This window comes from Vidua chalybeata, chromosome 16, assembly GCF_026979565.1.
Source record: "Vidua chalybeata isolate OUT-0048 chromosome 16, bVidCha1 merged haplotype, whole genome shotgun sequence".
NCBI lineage: Eukaryota > Metazoa > Chordata > Aves > Passeriformes > Viduidae > Vidua > Vidua chalybeata.
Genome location: NC_071545.1, coordinates 15,592,490 through 15,611,960, shown reverse-complemented (window position 1 = coordinate 15,611,960; position 19,471 = coordinate 15,592,490). Strand labels below are relative to the sequence as shown.

The 19,471-nt window shown below is 65.9% G+C and overlaps 1 protein-coding gene across 1 annotated transcript in view; it reads left to right on the top strand.

The window, feature by feature from the left end:
* The first annotated feature begins 824 nt into the window (after positions 1-824).
* The window catches only part of CASKIN1 (CASK interacting protein 1), a 29,293-nt gene continuing 10,646 nt past the window's right edge, over positions 825-19,471 (top strand). Inside the window, exons 1-10 of the mRNA XM_053957641.1 lie at positions 825-960; positions 13,809-13,860; positions 15,785-15,882; positions 15,985-16,130; positions 16,215-16,310; positions 16,587-16,717; positions 16,790-16,898; positions 17,211-17,319; positions 17,429-17,523; positions 17,606-17,723. Of these exons, the coding sequence (XP_053813616.1) occupies positions 867-960; positions 13,809-13,860; positions 15,785-15,882; positions 15,985-16,130; positions 16,215-16,310; positions 16,587-16,717; positions 16,790-16,898; positions 17,211-17,319; positions 17,429-17,523; positions 17,606-17,723 (1,048 nt within the window). The 5' untranslated portion in view covers positions 825-866. The remainder of the gene's footprint in view (positions 961-13,808; positions 13,861-15,784; positions 15,883-15,984; positions 16,131-16,214; positions 16,311-16,586; positions 16,718-16,789; positions 16,899-17,210; positions 17,320-17,428; positions 17,524-17,605; positions 17,724-19,471) is intronic.

The following is a 19,471-nucleotide window of genomic DNA, read 5'->3' as shown; positions in this document are numbered from 1 at the left end:
CCGTGCGCTGCCCTGATGGCACCGCGGGGACGTTAGAGCCTTGTCCATCACTGGCCCATGTCCTGTCGGGTTCCTCAGCTTCCTCAGCCCTCGGCACAGCCGGGAACCCTCCGCAACTGTAATGTCTCGGTCATTTCAGCCTTAAAAGTGAGAGTCGAATGCCACCGGCCATTGTGTCAACAAAAGTGGAAAATGACGCGGTAATGAGCGCTTTATTTACAGAAATAATGAAGGCTGCTCTTGCCCGGTTTCCGTTATCGGCACCGCAGGCTGCTGCGATGGCCAGGCGGGACGGGGAGCGGCGAAGGGCACCCTGGATCAGGGCTGGGGAGCACGGGGTACCCCGGGAGGGGGTCTGCTGGACCCCCCCGGGATCTTCCCTGCGGAGGTAGAGGCCCCGAGCAGCCGTGTTGCCCCCGTCCCCCCCGGCCGCTGAGACCCGCCAGCTCGTTACACGCCACGGCTGCGCGGCGGCTCCCACCGGGGCGTCCCCCGGGCCCGGCACCGGGGAGGGGGATCCCCGCGCTCCGCCCGCAGCACCGGGCGGCCCCCGCCCTCTCCTCCTCCTCCTCCTCCTCTTGCTCGTCCTCCTCCTCCTCCTCTCCCTCCTCTCCCGCGCTGCCCCCCGCGCTCCCGGTGCGGCCCCCCCGCCCCGCCGCGCCCCGCCCCGGGCGCCCGCCGCCGCCGCCGCCCCCGCCCCCGCCTCCGGAGCGGGCGGGCTGGGCGGGGGGGCTGCACCGTGCCGAGCCGAGCCGAGCCGTGCCGAGCCGAGCCGCCCCCCGCCGCCCGCCGCCCCTCGCCGCGCCGCGCCGCGGAGGATGCTCGGGCCGTGAGCCCGCAGCCGGCAGCCCCGGCGCGGCGCAGCCATGGGCAAGGACCAGGAGCTGGTGCAGGCGGTGAAGGCGGAGGACATCGCGGCCGTGCAGAAGCTGCTGCAGAGGCCCAAGCCCGGCAAAGCCAGTGAGTGCGGCGGCGGCGGGGCCGGGCGGGGGGCGGCGGTGTGGGGGGACACACGGAGGGGGGGCACGCATGGGCTCCGGCGTCGCAGCAGCGGGCGCGGCGGCTCGGGGCCGCATCCTAGCGCTGCTCCCGGGGCCCGGCCGCGATGCCGCCCTGCCCGCCCCGGAGCATCCCCGGCCCTTCCCCGGCTGCGGCTCGTCGCGGGCGGGCGGGGACCGTAGACGTGCTGAGGACCCCCGGCGGCGCCCCGGGAGGGGCGGGGGGCGCTGCCCGGCGTGGGTCTGAGCACGCCGGCGGGGCTCGGAAAATCCCCGGGCGCTGCGCGGGTGCGGAGCTGCAAAGGGTCTCCGGCCGGGCTCCGGCCGGGCTGCCCTTGCCCCGTACCGGGGAGCAACTCCTGACTCCCCGGGAGCCGGGCCCGGTGCTCCCGGGGGTTTGGGCAGGGTTTGCGGCCGGGCGCATCTGCGTGTGCGTGCCGCGAGTGTGCCCGGCCCGCGCGGGAGAGCGCCGGGGCTCGCTGCCCGCGCACCTCTGCGTGTGTCCGCGCTGCCGCGGGTGCGTGTGCGGCTGTGTTTGGGTGCGTGGGGTGTTTGCGTGGCGGTGTGTACCCTGGCATCTGTGTGTTTGGCTGGGCTGTTGGTGTTTCTCGCTGAGGGGGTGTTTGGATGTCGCTCCGCGGGTATCTCCCGGTGCATCCCTGCGGCTGGCTGTGCACGGCTCCGCGGGTGCGCCGCGGGTGCGTGGCCAGGTGTGTGGCTGCGGGGGCGTGCGTGTGGCTGTGCGTGTGCGTCTCCGGGTGTACGTGTGTGTAGCTCCATGAGTATCTACTCGCTGTAGGATGTAACTGCTCCGTCGAGGCGTTCCGCCCGGGACTGAATAATTCATGGTGCTGATGCAGCCGCAGGTTTCAGGCCTGGTGCCGGGGACGAGCTGGGCGGCCGGGGAGCGTTCCTGGGTGCGGACAGGGACCACGGGGAGCACTCGTGTGGCTCTGGGTCACTGGACACTCAGTCCCTCCATTGCTGTGCCCACTGTCCCTCTCTGCAGGGCCGGCACTCCCCAAACGTGGGAGCTGTGCAGGACTGGTGAGGTGTCCCCTGTCCCTGGTCATGCAAGGCTGTTTCTGGCCAAGCACGGCCAGCGTGGTGTCCCATGTCCTGGTGCTGAGCAGGGCTGGCATGGCATTCCCCATGTCCCTGCTGTGGTGTTGCATCCACCATGTTCACGGTGCCAGCATGAGGCCAGCATGTGTTTCTTCGTGCCACGCAGGGCTGGCGTGGTGTCCCCCATGTCCCCAGTGCCATCGTTGCTGTCACTGCTGAGGGACCGTGCAGGGCAAGAAGAACCTCCAGCTCAGAGCCCACTTCATCCCAGCCCACTCCAGACACTGCTGCTGCCGTGGCCTCCTGGGGCAGTGTGTGGGTATGGGGACAACGCCTGGCCTGTGCCCAACAGTGTCCCCACACACCCTTCTCCAGTCCCTGCTGGCCTGGGCACACAGCTGGCGTTGCTGTGGCAACAACCAGAGGTGCTGGAGTGCCACCACCTTCTCCTGCATCCCTGTCCTTCCCAGCGCTCTGCTGCACGTCCCACGGCTGAGCCCTCTGGACACCTGGCAGGATGGCCACGGGGGCCAGCAGTGCTCCCTGTGCCAGGATCACAGGTTAGGGACAAGGGACACCCAGTGGGGCTAAACCTGCTGTTGGGGTGGATGCTCACCCCATTCCCTTTCTGGGCTGCCCATCTCCAGCTCTGCTGGACCAGTTGGTGCCAGTGCTGGGCTTGTCTGGGGCCATTTCCCCACCGGATCCCGCTGTCCCCTGTGGCAGTGGGTGCCACGTGTGTGGTGGGTGCTGTGCTCCCAGCCTGGGGTGCTCAAGTACCTCTGGCCATGGCAATGGGGCTGGAGTGGTGCATGGAGTGGGAGAGCACGGAGCAGGGCTGTCCCCACGCCGTGGTGTCCCCACGTCCCCTCCAAGTTCTGGTCCCACGCATGCCTGCGGCGCTCCCCGCGCTGCACGGCACCAGCAAGATTTGTAACTTAGCTCTGTTATCTGGATAATATCCTATTCATGTGGGGTTTAATAAACGAGATTTTAAAAATCCTTGCGTGAATTAGCGCGGGTTGCTATGGTGACATGGGGCCCCGTTTGGTGTGAGTGTGGGTTCGGGGCCCGGGCCGGCCGCAGCGCACACCGCGCCTGCTTCCCGGGCATCCATAATTGATGAGGTTGTCTGAAAGTTGCGCAAATCAGATGCAGGGATTTGGCAGCAAACTGTTTCCCTCCCCGTCCCCTCCTTCTCGGTGCTACCTCGAAGAAATGTGGTGACTTGGCGTTTTCCCCTCAGCTCCGGCGCCGTGGGGTGGGATGGGACCGTGGGGTGTTTCCAGGAGCACCCGTGCTCACTGTGCCATCCCTGTCCTGGGCACGCTGGGCTTTGGGTGGTGGGAGGTGAGCCGTGCCGTGCCGTGCCGTGCCATGCAGAGGATCCACAGTTCCGTGGCTGTGGAGGGTTGGAGCGAGCTGGCTCCTTCCCTGTGGGGCCGGCGCTGCCAGCAGCTCATCCACGTTGGGAATGGCTCCTGTGTGGTGCTGCCGGTGCCGAGTGTGGGACCTCCAGCCAAGGGTTGGATCCTCTGCCCTAGTTTCTCCTCCAGCCAGGCTGGGGGGCTCTGTGAAGCACTTCCAGACAGGGCAGCTTCGTGTGGCCAAGGAGATGTCCCAGCACGTGGCCCTGCAGGACTTGTGTCCTGGTGTGTTGTTGGAGCTCTGGGGCCACCCGGGGCTGGGTTAGCCTGGGGGGGATCAGGGCTGGGCACGGAGCTCTGCATCCCCTGTGTCCTGCCACGTCAGGGTGACCCTGGGTAACCCAGCCCAGCCTGGCCCCACTGCCCGGGGTGCTGGTGCTGAGGCCTGGGCAGCTCTCGGTGTGCCCCCACTCGGGGCAGGAGAGCCCTGTTCCTGCAGTGCCACCTGTGCAGGGCTCTGCATCCTGCCCTGCGTGTCACTGGCAGCAGCTCTGGCATCTCAGGGCTTGTCCCATCAGTCCTGCTGCCATGTGCTGGTCCTGCCCTGCCTAGGAAAGGAGCTCAAAGCTCAGCAAGAACCCTCAGTGTCCTGCTGTCCCTGAGGAGCCATCCTGGGCTGTGAGTGGAGCTGCACTGGCTGGGTGGGGATGTTCCTTCACCGGTGCTCCAGGATTCGGGGACAGTGGGAAGCAGAGCCAGAGCGCCTGGGGACACAGGCTCTGGGCAGGGCCTCACCAGCTGCCTCCTGCCCTCCGGTGTGTCCTCCTGCCCAGTGGCCAGTTAATTCTGGGTTTTCTTGCCTGCAGTTGATTGCATTCATAATCTGCTCTGATAACAGTATTTAATAAAACCGGGCTAATATGGCGCAGTTAGGAAATGTCTTTGACATTTTACAATTCAATTTCCATGCAGTAAAAGGCAGGGCAGATGCAAATCCAATTGTGGTGCAGTGCCCAGGGCACACATGGCTGGCAGCCACTGGAGCTGCCCGGCTCCCCCGGCCCTGTGGGAAAGCAGGAGCCTTCCCTGGGAGGCAGCCACCCCTGATGGCTCCTGCTGCTGCTCCCTGGACACAGGCACTGGGCAGAACCTCCCTGCTGACAGAGAAACCCAGGCAGAGACGAGCAGATGATGCTCACTGGAATGCTGGAGCCCCTGGATGCTGCTGCCTCTGGGGCCATCCAGAGGTGCTGGGCAGGAGGAAGGGGCTGGGGGGCCAGACCCTGTGGCAGCTTGGCCAAAGAGGTGCTGGGCCCGTGCATCCCCCATGGCGTGGCCAGGCACTGCTCCCACGCCTCCCCCCATGCCCTTGGCAGGGATGAAGGGGCGGAATGCCAAGGGGATGGGCTGGGACTCGCGGGTGATGCCAGCAAGGGGAGATGCCGGTGCATCCCAGGCGTGTCCCAGGCACGGGCTGTGCTCTGAGCTCTGCTGACAGGCAGGCTCCCGTCAGGGCCCAGCAGCTCCGGCTGCTGCCCGACTCATCCACGTGTCAGCGGGTCCCTCATAAACTTCTTGGGGTTTCCAGCCCGCGCACGAAGCCTCGCTCCCAGCAGGACTTGGCAGGCGGGTGTGGGCTGGCGTGTGCCAAGTTTCCTTCCAGAGGGGCACGATTGCTCAGCCTGGGGTGGCTTCTCCTTATTTTACATTTCTTGCCTCTGTAGCTGGGCTGAGCTGTGCGTGCAAACCCTCCCGTGCCCCCCTGCCCCCAGCACAGCCCCCGTGTCCAGACTGGCCGCAGCGCCCCTGCCCAGCAGGAATGCTCTGGGGACCCGGGACAGTTGGCCACTGCCATCGAGGAGCAGCGGGCCGCGGGCCGGCGGCTCCGTTCCCAGCTCCCTCACTGGCCTGGATTTTCTCTCAGCAGTCCCAAATTCACCTGGCTGGACACCAAGCAGCCCTTTGGCAGCCCCTCGTGCGGGGCTCTCCCACGGCTGCCGGCTCTGGCTGTTTGCTGCACGAGGACCTTGCTGCCCCTGTGCTGGGGGGTGACACTGTGGGGGACGTGGCAGGGCCAGCCTGCACCCAAGGGTGACAGTGCTGGCAGTGAGCAGGCCTGAGTGCTGAGGGTGCCCTGAGCTTCTCTCCACAGCCGTCCCAGTCGCTGCCAGCCCATCGTGGTTTCCAGTAGCCAGGCTGGCGTCTGGCTCCTCTCCTCCTCCCTGCACTCCCTTTAACCCTTCCTTCCCCTTCCCAGCTGCTGGGAATGGCTGTGATCAGTCCCCTGCCCATCTCAGTGTGCCCCCAGTGTGCCCCCAGCCCCTTCCCCCTCCCCACGTGCTCGCAGCAGCCGTAGCAGCAGTGCCTGGGGATGGCAGCTCCATGGTGCTGTGCCAGGGCCCGAGTGGGTCCCAAAGCAGTGCTGGGTGCTCAGTGAACACGTTCCTGGGCTCGTGGCAGGTGGGAGCTGTGGCAGGGCTGGTGGGGTGAGTGCTGGAGGGGAGGGCCCAGCTCTTGGGTGATACCTGAGGTTGTTTCCCACAGCAGTGTCTGTCCTGGTGCTGGTGCTGGCTGCTGTGTGCTGGGAACGGTGCTCAGCACTGTTGGGAGAATGTTGGAGAATAAATTTGCTGATATTTAATGACTGGTGCTGGTCCTGCTGGGCCAGGTTTCCGTTCCAGTGAGGGAGAGGCATTGGGAAGGAAGACTCAGGAGTGCCTGCATGGACACTGTTGTTCTGTCACTGTTTTGTGTCCTGTTCCTGGCCAAGCACGCTGCAAGGGTGGGCCATGCCCAGCAGGTCACCGAGCCAGTGTGCAGTGCTGATGTCACCTCTGCCCTGGCTCACCACCCTCTCCCACGTCTGGGGCACGTGGGGCTTGCCCTCCTGGTTCTCCTCTTCCCAGAGGGATGGGGCCAGTGCAGCCCACCTGGCACAGGAGTGATGCCACCCGCGGGCTGGCTCATTGTGGAGGGCTGAGAGGGATTTTTAAGCTCTAATGAAATGTTAATAGTATTTTCCAACTCAATACGGGACTAGGAAATGAGGTGTTTAATGCTGGGCTCTGCAGCGACAGGAGCAATCAGCCTGAGAAATGGGAAGCTGGGGTGCAGAGCTGGCCTCGCCTCGGCCTGACAGCCCCGTGCTGCCGGGACTGCTGTGGTGATGGATGGGTACCGGTGCTGGCACGAGCCATCCGGTGGGGCAGCACCGTGCTGGGAGGGCGTGGGAGAGCGGCTGGCCGGGAGCGCCAGCTCTGCCCGGGTCTCCTTGGGTGTGCCCACCAAGGTCACTGCCGGCCGCCTGGAGAGCGCCGAGCAGATGGAGGTGGCTGTGGGGCTGGGGTGCCCTGGGGCACAGCAGGATGAGGGGACCCCAGCGCTGTGCCCTGCCATGGTCTGTGTCAGCTGGGGATGGGCCAGGCTGGAGATGGTGCCCAAGCAGCCACCGCAGGCTCCGCTTCTCGGCGCTCGGCTGGCCGGGCGCTCCTCCCGTGTGCCCGCGTGTGCCCCTCGGCATCCCTGCGCATCCATCGCTGTGCGATGCACCCCGTGCGTGCCCCAGCCCCCGTGCATCCGTGTGAACGCGTGTGCATCGTGTGCCCGAGCGCCTCTGCCCCGTGCCCCTGTGCCCGTGGCCTCTCCGCTGCCCACGCCGGCGCTGCCTCCCGTGGGGCCGGGCGCTGGGCACGGCCGGCTCGCGGCGGCAGCAGCCGCTGATCCCTTCCAGATGTGGCCGCCGGAGCGCCGCGCCGCCTCCTCGAGAGGCCCCGCGGGTTCCCGGCCCGCGGCCGCGGGAGCCGCTGGAGCCGCTGGAGCGGAGACAAAGCGGCGGCTGCCCGGCTCCTGCATTGCAGCTGGGCTGTTTACGGCAGGCGCGCTCCTCGCAGCCCTGCAGCTCCGCAGCAGCCCCGCTCCCTGTGTGCGCTCCGCGTCTGCCCGAGGCTCGGTCCCGCTCGGCCCTGCACCGCCCCTGCCAGCCCCCTTCCTGTGCCCGCCGTGCTGGGGACGCTGGGGACACTGGGGACACTGGGGACACTGGGACGGGTCCTGCAAGCCCAGCGCCTCCCCTGCAGCGCTGCCAGCCCGCCGGGAGCAGTGTGAGGCCTCCGGCCGCGTTCCCTGTGCTCCTGCGTGATGCACGGCATGGCCTGGCTGCACATCCCCGCTGTCCACCCACCCCGGCGGTCACTGGCACGCCGCTGAGCTGCCAGGCCGAGCTGCCCATGCCTGAGCCCGTGCTGCCCCTCCATTCCCGCCCGGAATGCAGCCCTGAAGCAGAAGGTGGGCACGGTGCACCGACCGTGGATGAGGACAAACGACAGCTCTGAAGGCATCACGTTTGAAATAGAACCTGGGGCCTGTTTTGCCGTGCATGGCTGGGAGCTCAGAGCCGGCGCTGCAGCGCCCGGAGACTCTGATGGATCTGGGCCGCCTGCACACAGATGTGCACACGTGTGCACACGCTCAGGGCACACCGGGAGCTGATCTGGGCTGCCTGCACACAGATGTGCACACGTGTGCACACGCTCAGGGCACACCGGGAGCTGATCTGGGCCGCCTGCACACAGATGTGCACACGTGTGCACACGCCGGGAGCTCCCGCCACTTCCCAGCGCTGCTGCACCGTGCCGGGTTCATGGGAGGCCAGTGATCACCGCCGTGTCTTGGTTAATGATGCTTTAAGATGCACAAAGCTCCACGTCCTGCCCTGCAGCCAGCGTGGACAGGGTCCGTCCGTCCTGCCAGGGATCCCTGGCTGTGCAGAGGGGGTGAGGACGGGGAGGAGCCGGGGAGGATGAGGATGGGGATGGGGCAGGATGGTCTCTGCCCCAGGGTGGAGGTGAGTAGAGTGTATCCACCTCTCTCTGCTCCCGTGTCCTGAGGAGGTGCAGTGCCAGCTGCGCTGGGATGGATGGACGGGCAGACACAGGTGACAGTGGCCCTGAGCAGCCACGTCCCCATCCCTGCCATGCCAGCCTCGCTGTGCCAGCAGTGGCTCCTTCCAGCCAGGGTGATTACTGAAAATTACCTGTTTGCCACAGGCTGGCAATTAGGGCTCCCTGTAAGCGACACCAACATTCATTTCCGCGGAGCCGAGTGTGGGCGTGTGGCTGGCACCGGGCACGGCTGCGACGCTCGGTGCTGGTCCCTCGGAGCTGAGCACGACCCCTCGTGCCCCACCCGAGGGGGACAGGCAGCACAGCCCTGCGCTGTGCAAGCTCCTGCCCGTCCCTGCTGCCGTTCCCCGCATTCCTGGGTGCCCTGGGCAGAGTCACCAGGGAGCCCCGGGTGGTACTCGGGGGGCTTGGGGGGCTGGCACTGCCCCAAAGGAATCCAGCTGATGCAGCGTGGCTTGGCCTGCCTGCATGGTAGCACACGGCAAAGGTCAGGTGAGGATATGACTTGGGAATACAGGGAGAGAGCGGGGATCTCCACAGGAGCTGCTGGTGGGTGCTGGGACCCCTGGACAGCTCCAGCCCTGGTGGGTCAGCTCTGCCCTGGGAACATCCGTGTCCCCTGTCCCTGCCTGCCCCGGCAGCCCACAGGCTCAGCCCCGCGCCATCCCACGGGACTGAAAAGTTTCCTTTTTGTAAAAATAAAAGCATCACAGTGGAGTCCCTGCTGCTTCTTGAAAGCTGCATTTAAGCTGCTTCCTGCAGCCCCAGGGGACAGCGCTGCTCGGTGACTCAGGCTGCCAGAGCCCAGCCAGCCTCCAGTGCAGATTTCACCACTCCCTGAAGAAGGCTCTGCCAGGGACGGGCATCCGGAGCACCTGTACCTGTGCTGGGCACATGGGCAGCATCCCCTAGAAGTGCCTTGGGATTTGGGGAATGGCTGGTGATGGGCAGCGGGGCACACAGCTGTGGGTGTGCAGCCCTGATGGGCAGTTGTTATCCAGCTGTGGTGGACACTGGCAGGTCCAGCTGCAGTGAGAGGTGTACGTCCAGCTGTGATGGGCAGTGGATATCCAGCTGTGATGGACACTGGGCTGTGCAGCTTTGATGGGCAGTGGATATCCAGCTGTGATGGACACCGGGGTGTCCAGCTGTGGTGGGCAGCAGTTATCCAGCTGTGCTGAGTACTGCTCTGCAATGGCTCCATCCCATCCCAGCCACCTCTTAGCCCCAGGCAATCCCTTTCCCTGTACAACGAGCTTCCCGGTGCATTATTTATACAGTCCAGATCGATCGGAAGATGATAACGGCTTCATTAGCATCTGAGCATCGCCGGCCTCAGCGCCTGACACGACCTTGGCTGCAGGAGTACAAGCTTTTCCCTGTCAGGACCAGCTCCCCGATGTCACCGTCATCACCAGACCCAGCCAGGGCTGCTGTGGCCGCCTCAGTGGGGTCCCCACCATGGCCCCTGCTGCCGTGGGGACCCCCAACCTCGCAGCAAGGAATAAGACACCCCCATGCCAGGGCTCCTCGTGCAGTGCCCGTTGTTGGCGTGGCGCTCGTTAGCAGGGATATAATTAAGAGCAGCTATTTTGGATGCTTCCTTTATCCGGCAGCTCCCAGCGATGCCGCTGCAGGATCCTCCCCCCTGTCTCTGAAGCAGGCGCTTGTCTTGAATGTCTTCCCTGTGGATATTCACTGCTTGTGGGGTCCTGTTGTGGTTGTGGGGGGCACACGCAGGGGTCCGGCTGCCCAAGGGAGCTGGGGAGTGGGGAAGCAGCAGGGATGGGGCTGGATGGGAGAGGGGTCACTGCAGAGGGGTGAGGGAAGGGATGGAGAGGAGGATTTGGGGGGGTTCTTCTGGCTGATCCGCTGCCGCCTTGCTGGGGAGGGGGCAGCAATGCTTTCCCCTCATTAAGTAGATGTTGATTTAGTGGAGGCTGGAGCCATCTGCTTGGAGCAGCCGCCTGCTGCCTGCCGGGGGGAGCTGGGTGAGGATGTGCTTCGTCAGCGGGGGCTTGGCCGGGAGCCCCCATGCTCCGGCCGGGCATCGATCGCTGCTGGCGCTGCGCTGGCTGCAGACGCAGGGGCTGGCGCATGAGCACCTGAGGAGGTGCTGGGAAGGGAGAGGAACCCCCTGAGGAGTCCCACCATGTGGGGCCGTGGCCTTGGACACGTGTGCAGGGAGGGGACGGGGCAGCCGGGGACAGGGGTTTCACTGCAACTTGCACTGGGGTGCCCAGAGCTGCACTTGGCCACTGGGGTCCCACCGTGGCATACACCTGGGCTCAGGTGTGTCCATACAGCGTGTTCTGGGACACCTGGAGCAGTGACTGGGCACAGTGGTCTCCCCCTGGCGTGTACAGGGATTCCTGCTTGGGCATGGGGGCCTCCACGTGGCCATGCATCACAGTGCCCGGAGCTGTGGCTGGGCATGGGGGTCTCCTCATGGCGTGCTCCAGGACACCCAAAGCAGCTGCCAGGCACAGTGCCAGGAGCCAAGGTGACGCGTGGCTGGACCCTGGGGTCGGGCAGATTGGCTTGCCCGTGCACAGGCCCCACACGTGCCAGTGGCTCGTGCGTCGCCCGCGCCGCGGTGCCCGCCGGGGCCGTGGCTGCCGCAGGGCCGGCGCGTGCCGGGGGAGCCGGGGCCGGCGAGGAGCTCGCTGCTCACGGAGCGCCAGGCTCAATCCAAGCGTGATTTAGCTCCTGCAGTCCCTGCGCTTAAGCGAAGGCATTTCTGGGAGCGGTGGCAGGGCCGCTCCCCGCGGCGGTGTTTACTCTGGCAGGCGCTGTTTATAGCTGGTGTCGATGGCAGACGCTGCGGCTCCCGGTGCACACCGCAGCCACGGGTGATAGCCGCACCCGGTGGTGCCAGGTCCTGTGCCAGGCTGGCATCGTGGTCCTTCCCCAGGGTGTTTGTGGGGTGCAAACTGCTCTGAGAATGGTGGAGAGCTGGGCCACGAGATATCAGGGGAGCCCTGTGATACTGCAGGGCACAACCATCACCTGAGCAGCCCGTGGGGAGCCAAGAGGGGACATTGGGGTGTCCCAAGCATGGTGGTGGGGCTCAGGCTGTCTGAGCAAAGAGGTGACAGCACCTTCCTGATGGCATCTGATTCTGCATGGAGAGGGCAGGATGGTGACTGCAGGTGCTCGGTGGTCCCTGCCACCCCTGCAGTGATCCCAGCAGAGAGGACAGCCGGGAACACACTGGGTGCTCAGTGGCAGTGTGGCCATGAAGGAACTCTGCTCTCGTCCCCACTGTGCCCATTTCCTTTTGTAGCCGATATTTTTAATTGGAAGCACTCAGCTCCCTTCTCTCTTGTTAGTGGAAGAATTTTCCTTGTCATTAATTCCCAGCCATTAACGAGCTCTCGTGGCTCTTGTTGCCCCCAGACAGGCTGCAAGTCTCACTGTGGACCTGGTGAGCAGGACACCCATCCTTCTCTCCTGCTCTGGGAACTGGGGTTTTCCTGAGACCCCAGTTGGGCTCCATGCTCCAGCTGCCTTCGGCATGCTGACGGCCACTTCCAGAGCTTTAAGGAAAGTCAAACCACTGCATGGCTGGAAGTCACTGACTAAGCACTTGGCACGGGCAGTGATGGAAGTGCTAAACAGATTTTGGCAGCCGCAGCCTCTCCTGCAGGTGCAGGGAGGAAAAATTTGCCGCTACGGTGCAAATTTGGTGATGGTGGTTTGGTGATGCCGAGGGTGACACGTGCCTGGGGAACGCCAAGGGCGTCACCACTGCACCCGGGCAGTGCCCCATGCCAGCCCCTCGCTGGGATCAACCCGTGGGAAAGGCCAGGCACTGCAGACCTGCTGACAACGTCCGTCCGTCCATCTGCAAGGACCCATTAGCCCGAGCGGGGCCCGTCTCGGGGCCGGAGGTTGGAGCCAGCGCCGGGCACGGTGCCGCTCCTGCGCCCACGGCTCCTTTTGTCCGCTGGCCCTTTGCATCCCTGGGGGGCAGCTCGGCCCTTCTCCTGGGAGCTGGTTCTTGGCGCGGGGCGGCAGCGGAAGCGGCGCTGGGCTCCTCTCCACCGGAGCTGAATGGCACCTTTGTTGGGGACGCTGGCGGCAGCACGGGGCTGGCGGGGACTGGGTCATTCCTGGTGTCACAGGGGCTCTGCCCACCAGTAATGTCCAGTTCTTCCCAGGGGAGCATGGGGATGCTATGGCAGCGATGGCATCTGGGGGCTTCTGTGGCATTCCTGTCCCTCCCTACACCCTGGGGACCCCGTGGTGTCCCCATCCCTCTCCAGGCACCCTGCAGTGCTGCTTCTCATCCCACACGAGTCACCTCATCTGGGAGGAGAGCCTGGGGACCTGGTGGCTGGAGGGTGGTTGCTGTGGCTGATAGAACCCGTCCTCTGCAGTTGTCACCTGTCACACCGCGCTGTGTCAGCATTAGCAAATGTCCTGCAGCTCGGACAGCTGGGCAGCCCTGGAGTGCAGGAGGGAGCCAGCTCTGGGTGCCAGAGCCTCTGTCCTGGGCCCATCTGTGCTGCGTGGCCTGGGCAGGGCTGGCTCAGCCTGGCACCACTCCCCAGGCTTGAGGGTCAGGGCTGGACACAGCTGCCCCTCCTGCTGCTGGTGAGCCCCGTTTGTCCATGCAGAGGCTCCTGGGCTGTGGTGCAGCCCTTGGGTCCAGTAATTCAATAAACACGGGGACACTGGCAAGGGGACGTGGTGGAGGGGGAGAGAGAGAGAGCAGAGCCACGGCCAAGGTGCACAGGGAGTGTCTCTGGCCTCACATTCCCCTCCCCTGCCTGAAGTAGCCCCTTCCAGCCAGCTTCTCCCAAAAAAAGCTTAGCTTGTCCTGCCTTCGAGTGCCTTTGCCCATTCTCCCTGCTGGCCATGCAGCCTTTGGGTCCTCTCCCATGGCCTCAGGGCCGTCCTGGAGCTGTGCTCGCTGTGTTGGGCTCAGGGGCTGCTGTGTGGGTCCCCCACCCGGGGCTCTGCCGTGCTGCTCCCACCCTCCTCTTCCTTCTCCTCCTGCTCCCGCTCCTGCTGTGGGAAGAACAGCTCACTGGAAAGCCTGAGTGGCATTTTTCGGGTAAATCTTATGTAAATCTGGCTCCTTCCCTCCTCGTGCTGCTAATTGGATTGCCCCGGCGCGGTTTAATTTCCCAGAAGCGTGGGGAGGGCAGTGCCGGGGGGGCTGGGGGTACAGGGAACGTGCTGAGCTCTGCCCGGCGGGGGCTCCACGGGGCCATTCCGGAGCCTCAGCCGGGTGGAGGAGCCAGGGGGGAACCCCAGGCAAACCAGGGGGGAATGGGCAGAACCTGGTGCCAGGAGGGCTCTGCCACCTTCAGCAGGGACCCCCACCCTGAGCCTCCTGAGCTGCAGGGAGCCCCAGCCTTGGTAGGGCAGGGAAACCTGGAGCTGCCACCACGTCACCTCCCTGGTGTGCCCCGTGTCCCTGCACCAGCCACCTCCTCTAACATCCTGCCCCCTTCCCTCCCTTCCAGAGCTCCTCGGATCAGCAAAGAAAGTCAACGTCAACTTCCAAGACACGGACGGGTGAGTGGGAGCCCAAGCCCGGGCGTGGGTGCTGTGGGGTTCATGCCAAGGGTGCTGTGAGCAGGGGGTGCACCTGCGTGTCTGCCTGGGAGTGCCAGGCTCTCCGAGCTGCCAGCTCCAGTGCCAGGACCCTGGCCCCCATTAGCCCACGTGGCCTGCACCCAGAGCCTGTGCTGGCCTGGAGCAGCCATGGGCACCAGAGGAGGCAGAGGCAGGGCTGTGCCCCACATCTCACCACGCTTTTCCCAGCCCTGTGGGGCTCCTCGGGAGCCGTGCAGGGATCAGCCCTGTGGGGTGCCGGCTGGGAGAGCCGTGACCCCGCCAGGCGGGAGCGGCGCGGAGCGGCCGCGGATCACCCCCGCTAATTACACTAATGAGGCTGCAGGGAGGCAGCCGGGGCCCCGCGCAGGAGGGGGCTGCCGTGGCAGTGGGAGTGCTGCTTGTGGGGCTGGGCAGCAGCTGCCCCCGGCTCCCCCCGCCCCGAGATCCCGCTTGGGCCGGGCAGCAGCACCATGCCACTTGTTTCCCTGTGGCCAGGGAAATGCCAGGGAGCACAGCACAGCAGCTGCTCAGCAACGGGAGGCCATGCCCTGGGGACGTATGGCCACAGCAGCCCGGGTGCCTCCTCACCCTCCTCACCAGGGTGGTGGCCGTGGGCATCCCCTGGTACCGGCCAGCTCATCGCTGTGACGGGGGCATCACCCCAGGGGCCACCTCCGCAGAGCCAGCAGGCCTCAGGAGGGCTGAGCATCACGGCAGGGCTGGGGAGCTGCAGGCAGGGCCTGGCTCATATCCGGCTCCTGGAAAGTTCAGGGGGTGCTGAAGCAAAAGGGGAGCAGCCTCCAGCCTCTGGCGCTGCTCCTGGAAAGGATCCCCCCGGGATCCAGGCTGCAGCCTGGCTGTGCTCTGCTCTGTGTGACCTCAGCCAGCCCCGTGCCTCAGTTTCCCCATTCCAGCCGTGCTGGCTCATTCCCGGCCGTGCTGGTGTCCCCGCGCTGGCCTCGGGGCCAGTGCCCTGCTCGTGGCCGAGGTGGCCGGCTGGGCCATGAGGTGCCCGAGGGAAGCCCCGAGGCAGCCCCGGGGAAGGCTGCGATTTGCACCATCTTGAGCGGATTTGAGCAGGGCGCTGGAGCGGAAAATGTTGACATTTCCCAGGCAGACGTTGGGATCGGCCTCCTGTGCCGGCTGTCTGCTCACATCGCCGCTCCCCGCCGGGGATCGCAGCCGGCAGCTCCGCGGGCACCGCGCTGCCCGGAGCCCGCTCCCCACGGGGACCTGGGGAAGAGGGCCAGGGGGATTGTCACCCACACCTGCCCCTCGGGCAGCGGGCAGCCAAAGAGGCCAGCGCGTCCTGGGGGCTCTGCGGCCCGTTCCCATGCTCCGGTGACACCGGGGTGGCCCCGGGGAGGGGATGGGGACGCTGTGCGCGGCCAGGGCCCGGAGCAGCGGCGCGGTGGGTGCCAGCGCAGTCGCACGGAGGACGCCGCTGCCGGGAGCACAAGTAGGTCAGCTCCTGGCTCGCTTCCCAGGCGGGAGCCTCCGGCTCCGGGAGCTGCGAGAGCACAGCGGCTGCGGGGCCGGGGGCTCTCCCCACCCCACAGCCAGGCCCGACACCGGGCAAGGCAGCGCTGCCATCTGTGCTCACGGCCGCGCTGCTGGGGGAAGTGGGTCAGCGGGGAGGGGGCTCCCCGGCACCCCCACCCTCAGTGGGACGCCCCTGTGCCTGCCCTGCCCGCCACCTCCAGCCCGGCGGGGTCTCGGCACTCCCAGGCCTGTGGCAGCTCTCACCCCAAAACCTCACAGAGGCACGTGGGGGTGGCTTTCCCGGGGACACGGGCGCATGGAGGTGCAGGTTTGAGGCAGGGGTGGGCAGGGCTGCGGAGGGGACAGGCCTGTGGCCCCTGACACCCCCTCGGTCCCCAAGGTTCTCGGCTCTGCACCATGCGGCGCTTAACGGCAACACGGAGCTCATCTCGCTGCTGCTGGAGGCGCAGGCTGCCGTGGACATCAAGGACAACAAAGGCGAGTCCCCGGGGGCTGGCCGTGTCCCCCTGCCCTGTGCCCCCCTCAGGCTCTGCCTGCTGTGGTGGCACATGGAAGGCTCATGGCTTCTTGCCCCTGCAGGCATGCGGCCCCTGCACTACGCGGCCTGGCAGGGCAAGAAGGAGCCCATGAAAATGGTGCTGAAGGCAGGTTCCTCTGTGAACATCCCGTCGGATGAGGGCCAGATCCCCCTGCACCTGGCAGCGCAGCACGGGCACTACGACGTGGTATGGAGGGTACGGGGTTGGCGAGGGGGGGGTGCCACCCCTCTACCCGTGCCCTCACCGGGTCGGGGTCTTGCTCGTCCGCAGTCGGAGATGCTCCTGCAGCACCAGTCCAACCCCTGCATCATGGACAACTCGGGGAAGACGCCCCTGGACCTGGCATGCGAGTTTGGCCGGGTCGGGGTAAGTTCTGGCAGGGCTGGGAGGGGACAGGGGCACTGTGAGGTCCCCTGGGGGGGGACAGGGGCACTGTGTGAGGTCCCCTGGGGGGGGACAGGGACACTGTGAGGTACCCGGGGGGGCTGGAGGGGCACAGGGATGGCCGGTGGTGTGCGGTGCCACCACTGCAGGGGAGCTCCGGCCGCTGGCAGGGGGGGCAGGTGGGGGCCGGGGGCCGCAGCCCCGGGGGGCGGCCGAGCCGCCCTTGCAGCCCTGCTCCGTCTGTGTTTGCTGAGCCAGGTGGTCCAACTGCTCCTGAACAGCAACATGTGCGCGGCACTGCTGGAGCCCAAACCGGGGGACACCACCGACCCCAACGGCACCAGCCCCCTGCACCTCGCCGCCAAGAACGGCCACATCGACATCATCCGGTGGGTGCCGTGGGCAGGGGTGGCGGTGCCGGTGCCCCCCCCGTGCCCCGCTGACCCCGCTGTCCCCCACAGGCTCCTGCTGCAGGCTGGCATCGACATCAACCGGCAGACCAAGGCGGGCACGGCGCTGCACGAGGCCGCTCTCTGCGGCAAAACCGATGTGGTGCGGCTGCTGCTGGATGTAAGGGCCCCCCTCGGCACCCCCAGATGCCCCCAGGCGCCCCCAACCCAGCCAGGGGCTGTGGGAAGGGTGTGACCCCACAGCTGGAGGCTCAGAGCAGCTCCCAGGGAGCAGAGCTGAGGGTCCTGGAGGGGATACACCAAGCTGAGGGTCCTGGGGGGTGCACACCGAGGGGCGAGGGTCACAAGGGGGGTACACACGATGGTCTGAGAGCTGTGCCCTCCAGCTGCGGGTCTCCCGGTGGCCTAGGGAGTCCCAGGGGTGGCAGGATGGGGACCAGCCTCCTCCCAATCCCTCTCGGTGCCATTGCAGAGCGGGATCAACGCCCACGTCAGGAACACCTACAACCAGACGGCTCTGGACATCGTCAACCAGTTCACCACCAGCCAGGCCAGCAAGGAGATCAAGCAGATGCTGCGGGGTAGGGGGTTGGAGGGCACAGAGTGGCCATGCTGGCACGAGGGGCACCGGGGGGGGGTGCCAACCCCCGCGGGGTGAGCGCCTGGTGAGGCTCCCCTTCTGCCCCGCAGACGCCTCTGCAGCTCTGCAGGTCCGGGCCGTCAAGGACTATTGCAACAACTACGACCTGACCAGCCTCAACGTGAAAGCCGGGGACGTCATCACCGTGAGTGCGGCCGGGGGGGCCGGGGACACCCCGGTGGCAGTGCCAGCCCCTGGCCCGGCCCCTGACCCGGCCCGTCCCGCAGGTGCTGGAGCAGCACGCCGACGGGCGCTGGAAGGGCTGCATCCACGACAACCGCACCGGCAACGACCGCGTGGGCTACTTCCCCTCCAGCCTCGTCGAGGCCATAAGCAAGCGAACAGGCAAATAATCCCCCCTACAGCCCCGGGGAGCCCTGTCTTGGTTTGGTGGGCACCGGGGTGTCGGGGGCCGCAGCGGTGAAGACAAAGCGGGGCGATGCCCCTCATGCATGTGGGGTGGGTGTCCCCGCCGTGTGCACGGGGACGGTGCCCAAAAGCGTGTGGGGTCAGCGTCCTCGTTGTGCCTGTGGGGCCGGCGCTCCCATCGAGCGTGCAGGGCCCATGTTCCCGTCGTGTCTGTGGGGTCGGTGTCTTGGGGGTTGGTGCTGGCAGCCCTGGGGTGCTCGAGGGTCAGCCCTGGCTGCCCTCGGGCTGGGGGAGGCGTTTGAGGTGCCGGGAGGTTGGTGCATGAGGGGTGTCACTGGGGTTTGGGGGGACGGGCACAGCAGTGGGGTCGCAGGAGTTGGTGCTCAGGGTCTGTGCAGGGGCTGGGCACCAGTGCCAGGGAGATGATGCTGCCACACAGAGACCGTCTTTCCAGCCAGGGGCCATCTCAGGGATTGGCCCCTGCTCCCCTGCCCTGTGGCTGCTTGTCCCCCTCCCCACTCCCATTGTCATCCCTTTAGGCTCCTGGTGGGGTGTGCAGCCCCCTGGGATGTCCCTGGGCTGTGTCCTCTGCCAGGAGCGCTGAAAGGCCCCACATCAACCATCTCACCCCAGCCCTGGGAGTGGGTCCTGGGGGCAGCCACACCACGGGGACATGGGCAGGCAATGGTGGCACGTGAACAGTGTCTCAGGGGAGTGGCAGCACAAGTGGCTGCCGGGCAACCCACAGCGTCCCTGGAAGCACCTGGTGCTGGACAGGCAGGGGCAGAGCCCACCCTCCAGGTGTGGGTTGTGTGCCAGTACCAGAGATGCCATCCACGTCTCCTGGGCTGTGCTCCGTGGCTCCAGGGCTGCAGCTGGCCCACAGCAGTGTTAGCCAGGCTGTGGGGTTCTGTAGCCACGCCGCTGGCTGCGGTGGGGCAGCAGTGTGGGGTGCAGGCGCTGTGTCACAGCTCACCCCCCGGACACGGGGGTGCCGCTGCTGCGGCCCCGGCCCGGCCCTGCCTGCAGCCCCGCTGCCCTGGGATGGCCCTGCAGGTCTGGCTGTGACACACAGCCTGGCTGTGACACACCGTGAGCTGGCCCGTGGGGCTGTCCCAGTGTCCGTGTCGGATCTGCGGGGTGTGCGCGTCCCCTGCGCCGGGCTGTGCGTGTGCTGAGCTCCCGCTGCTGCTCCTCATCTGTTGGGTCTCAGTTCTGGCTTCTCCACATCCTTTTGGTCGCTTTTTTTGATTTGCTGCCTTTTCCCCCCTTCCTTTTATTTTCTTTTCTTTCCTTTTTTTTTTTTTTTTTTTTTTTTTTTTTTCTTATGGTGGCACTGAGCGTGTCTCTATTATTTTGATTCTTTTCATTTTGTCTCTTGTTATGTTTTATTATCAGGTTCATGGGAGACTGTAACAATCCCCCAACACTTCCAAAAGATCCCGCTCCCGGCTTACGGGGCTGCTGTGCTAAACGGTGACGCCTCGTCCCATCCGTTCCATTCCCTGCCTCCACCTCCACCTCCACCACCACATTCCCATCAGACTCTTTTCAGTTCCTTTGGCTATCACAGGCTCTCCCCTAGCAGTGCCGACGAGCCGCGTTACGGACAAGGTAGTTCACCGCTCGCTTCGTTGCTCTCCATGGATTTTCCTTTCTTTTCCTTTAAAAGCGTGTGTCGAGTCTTTTCTCTCTGCTCGGCCTCTCCCCCTCACCGGGGGGCT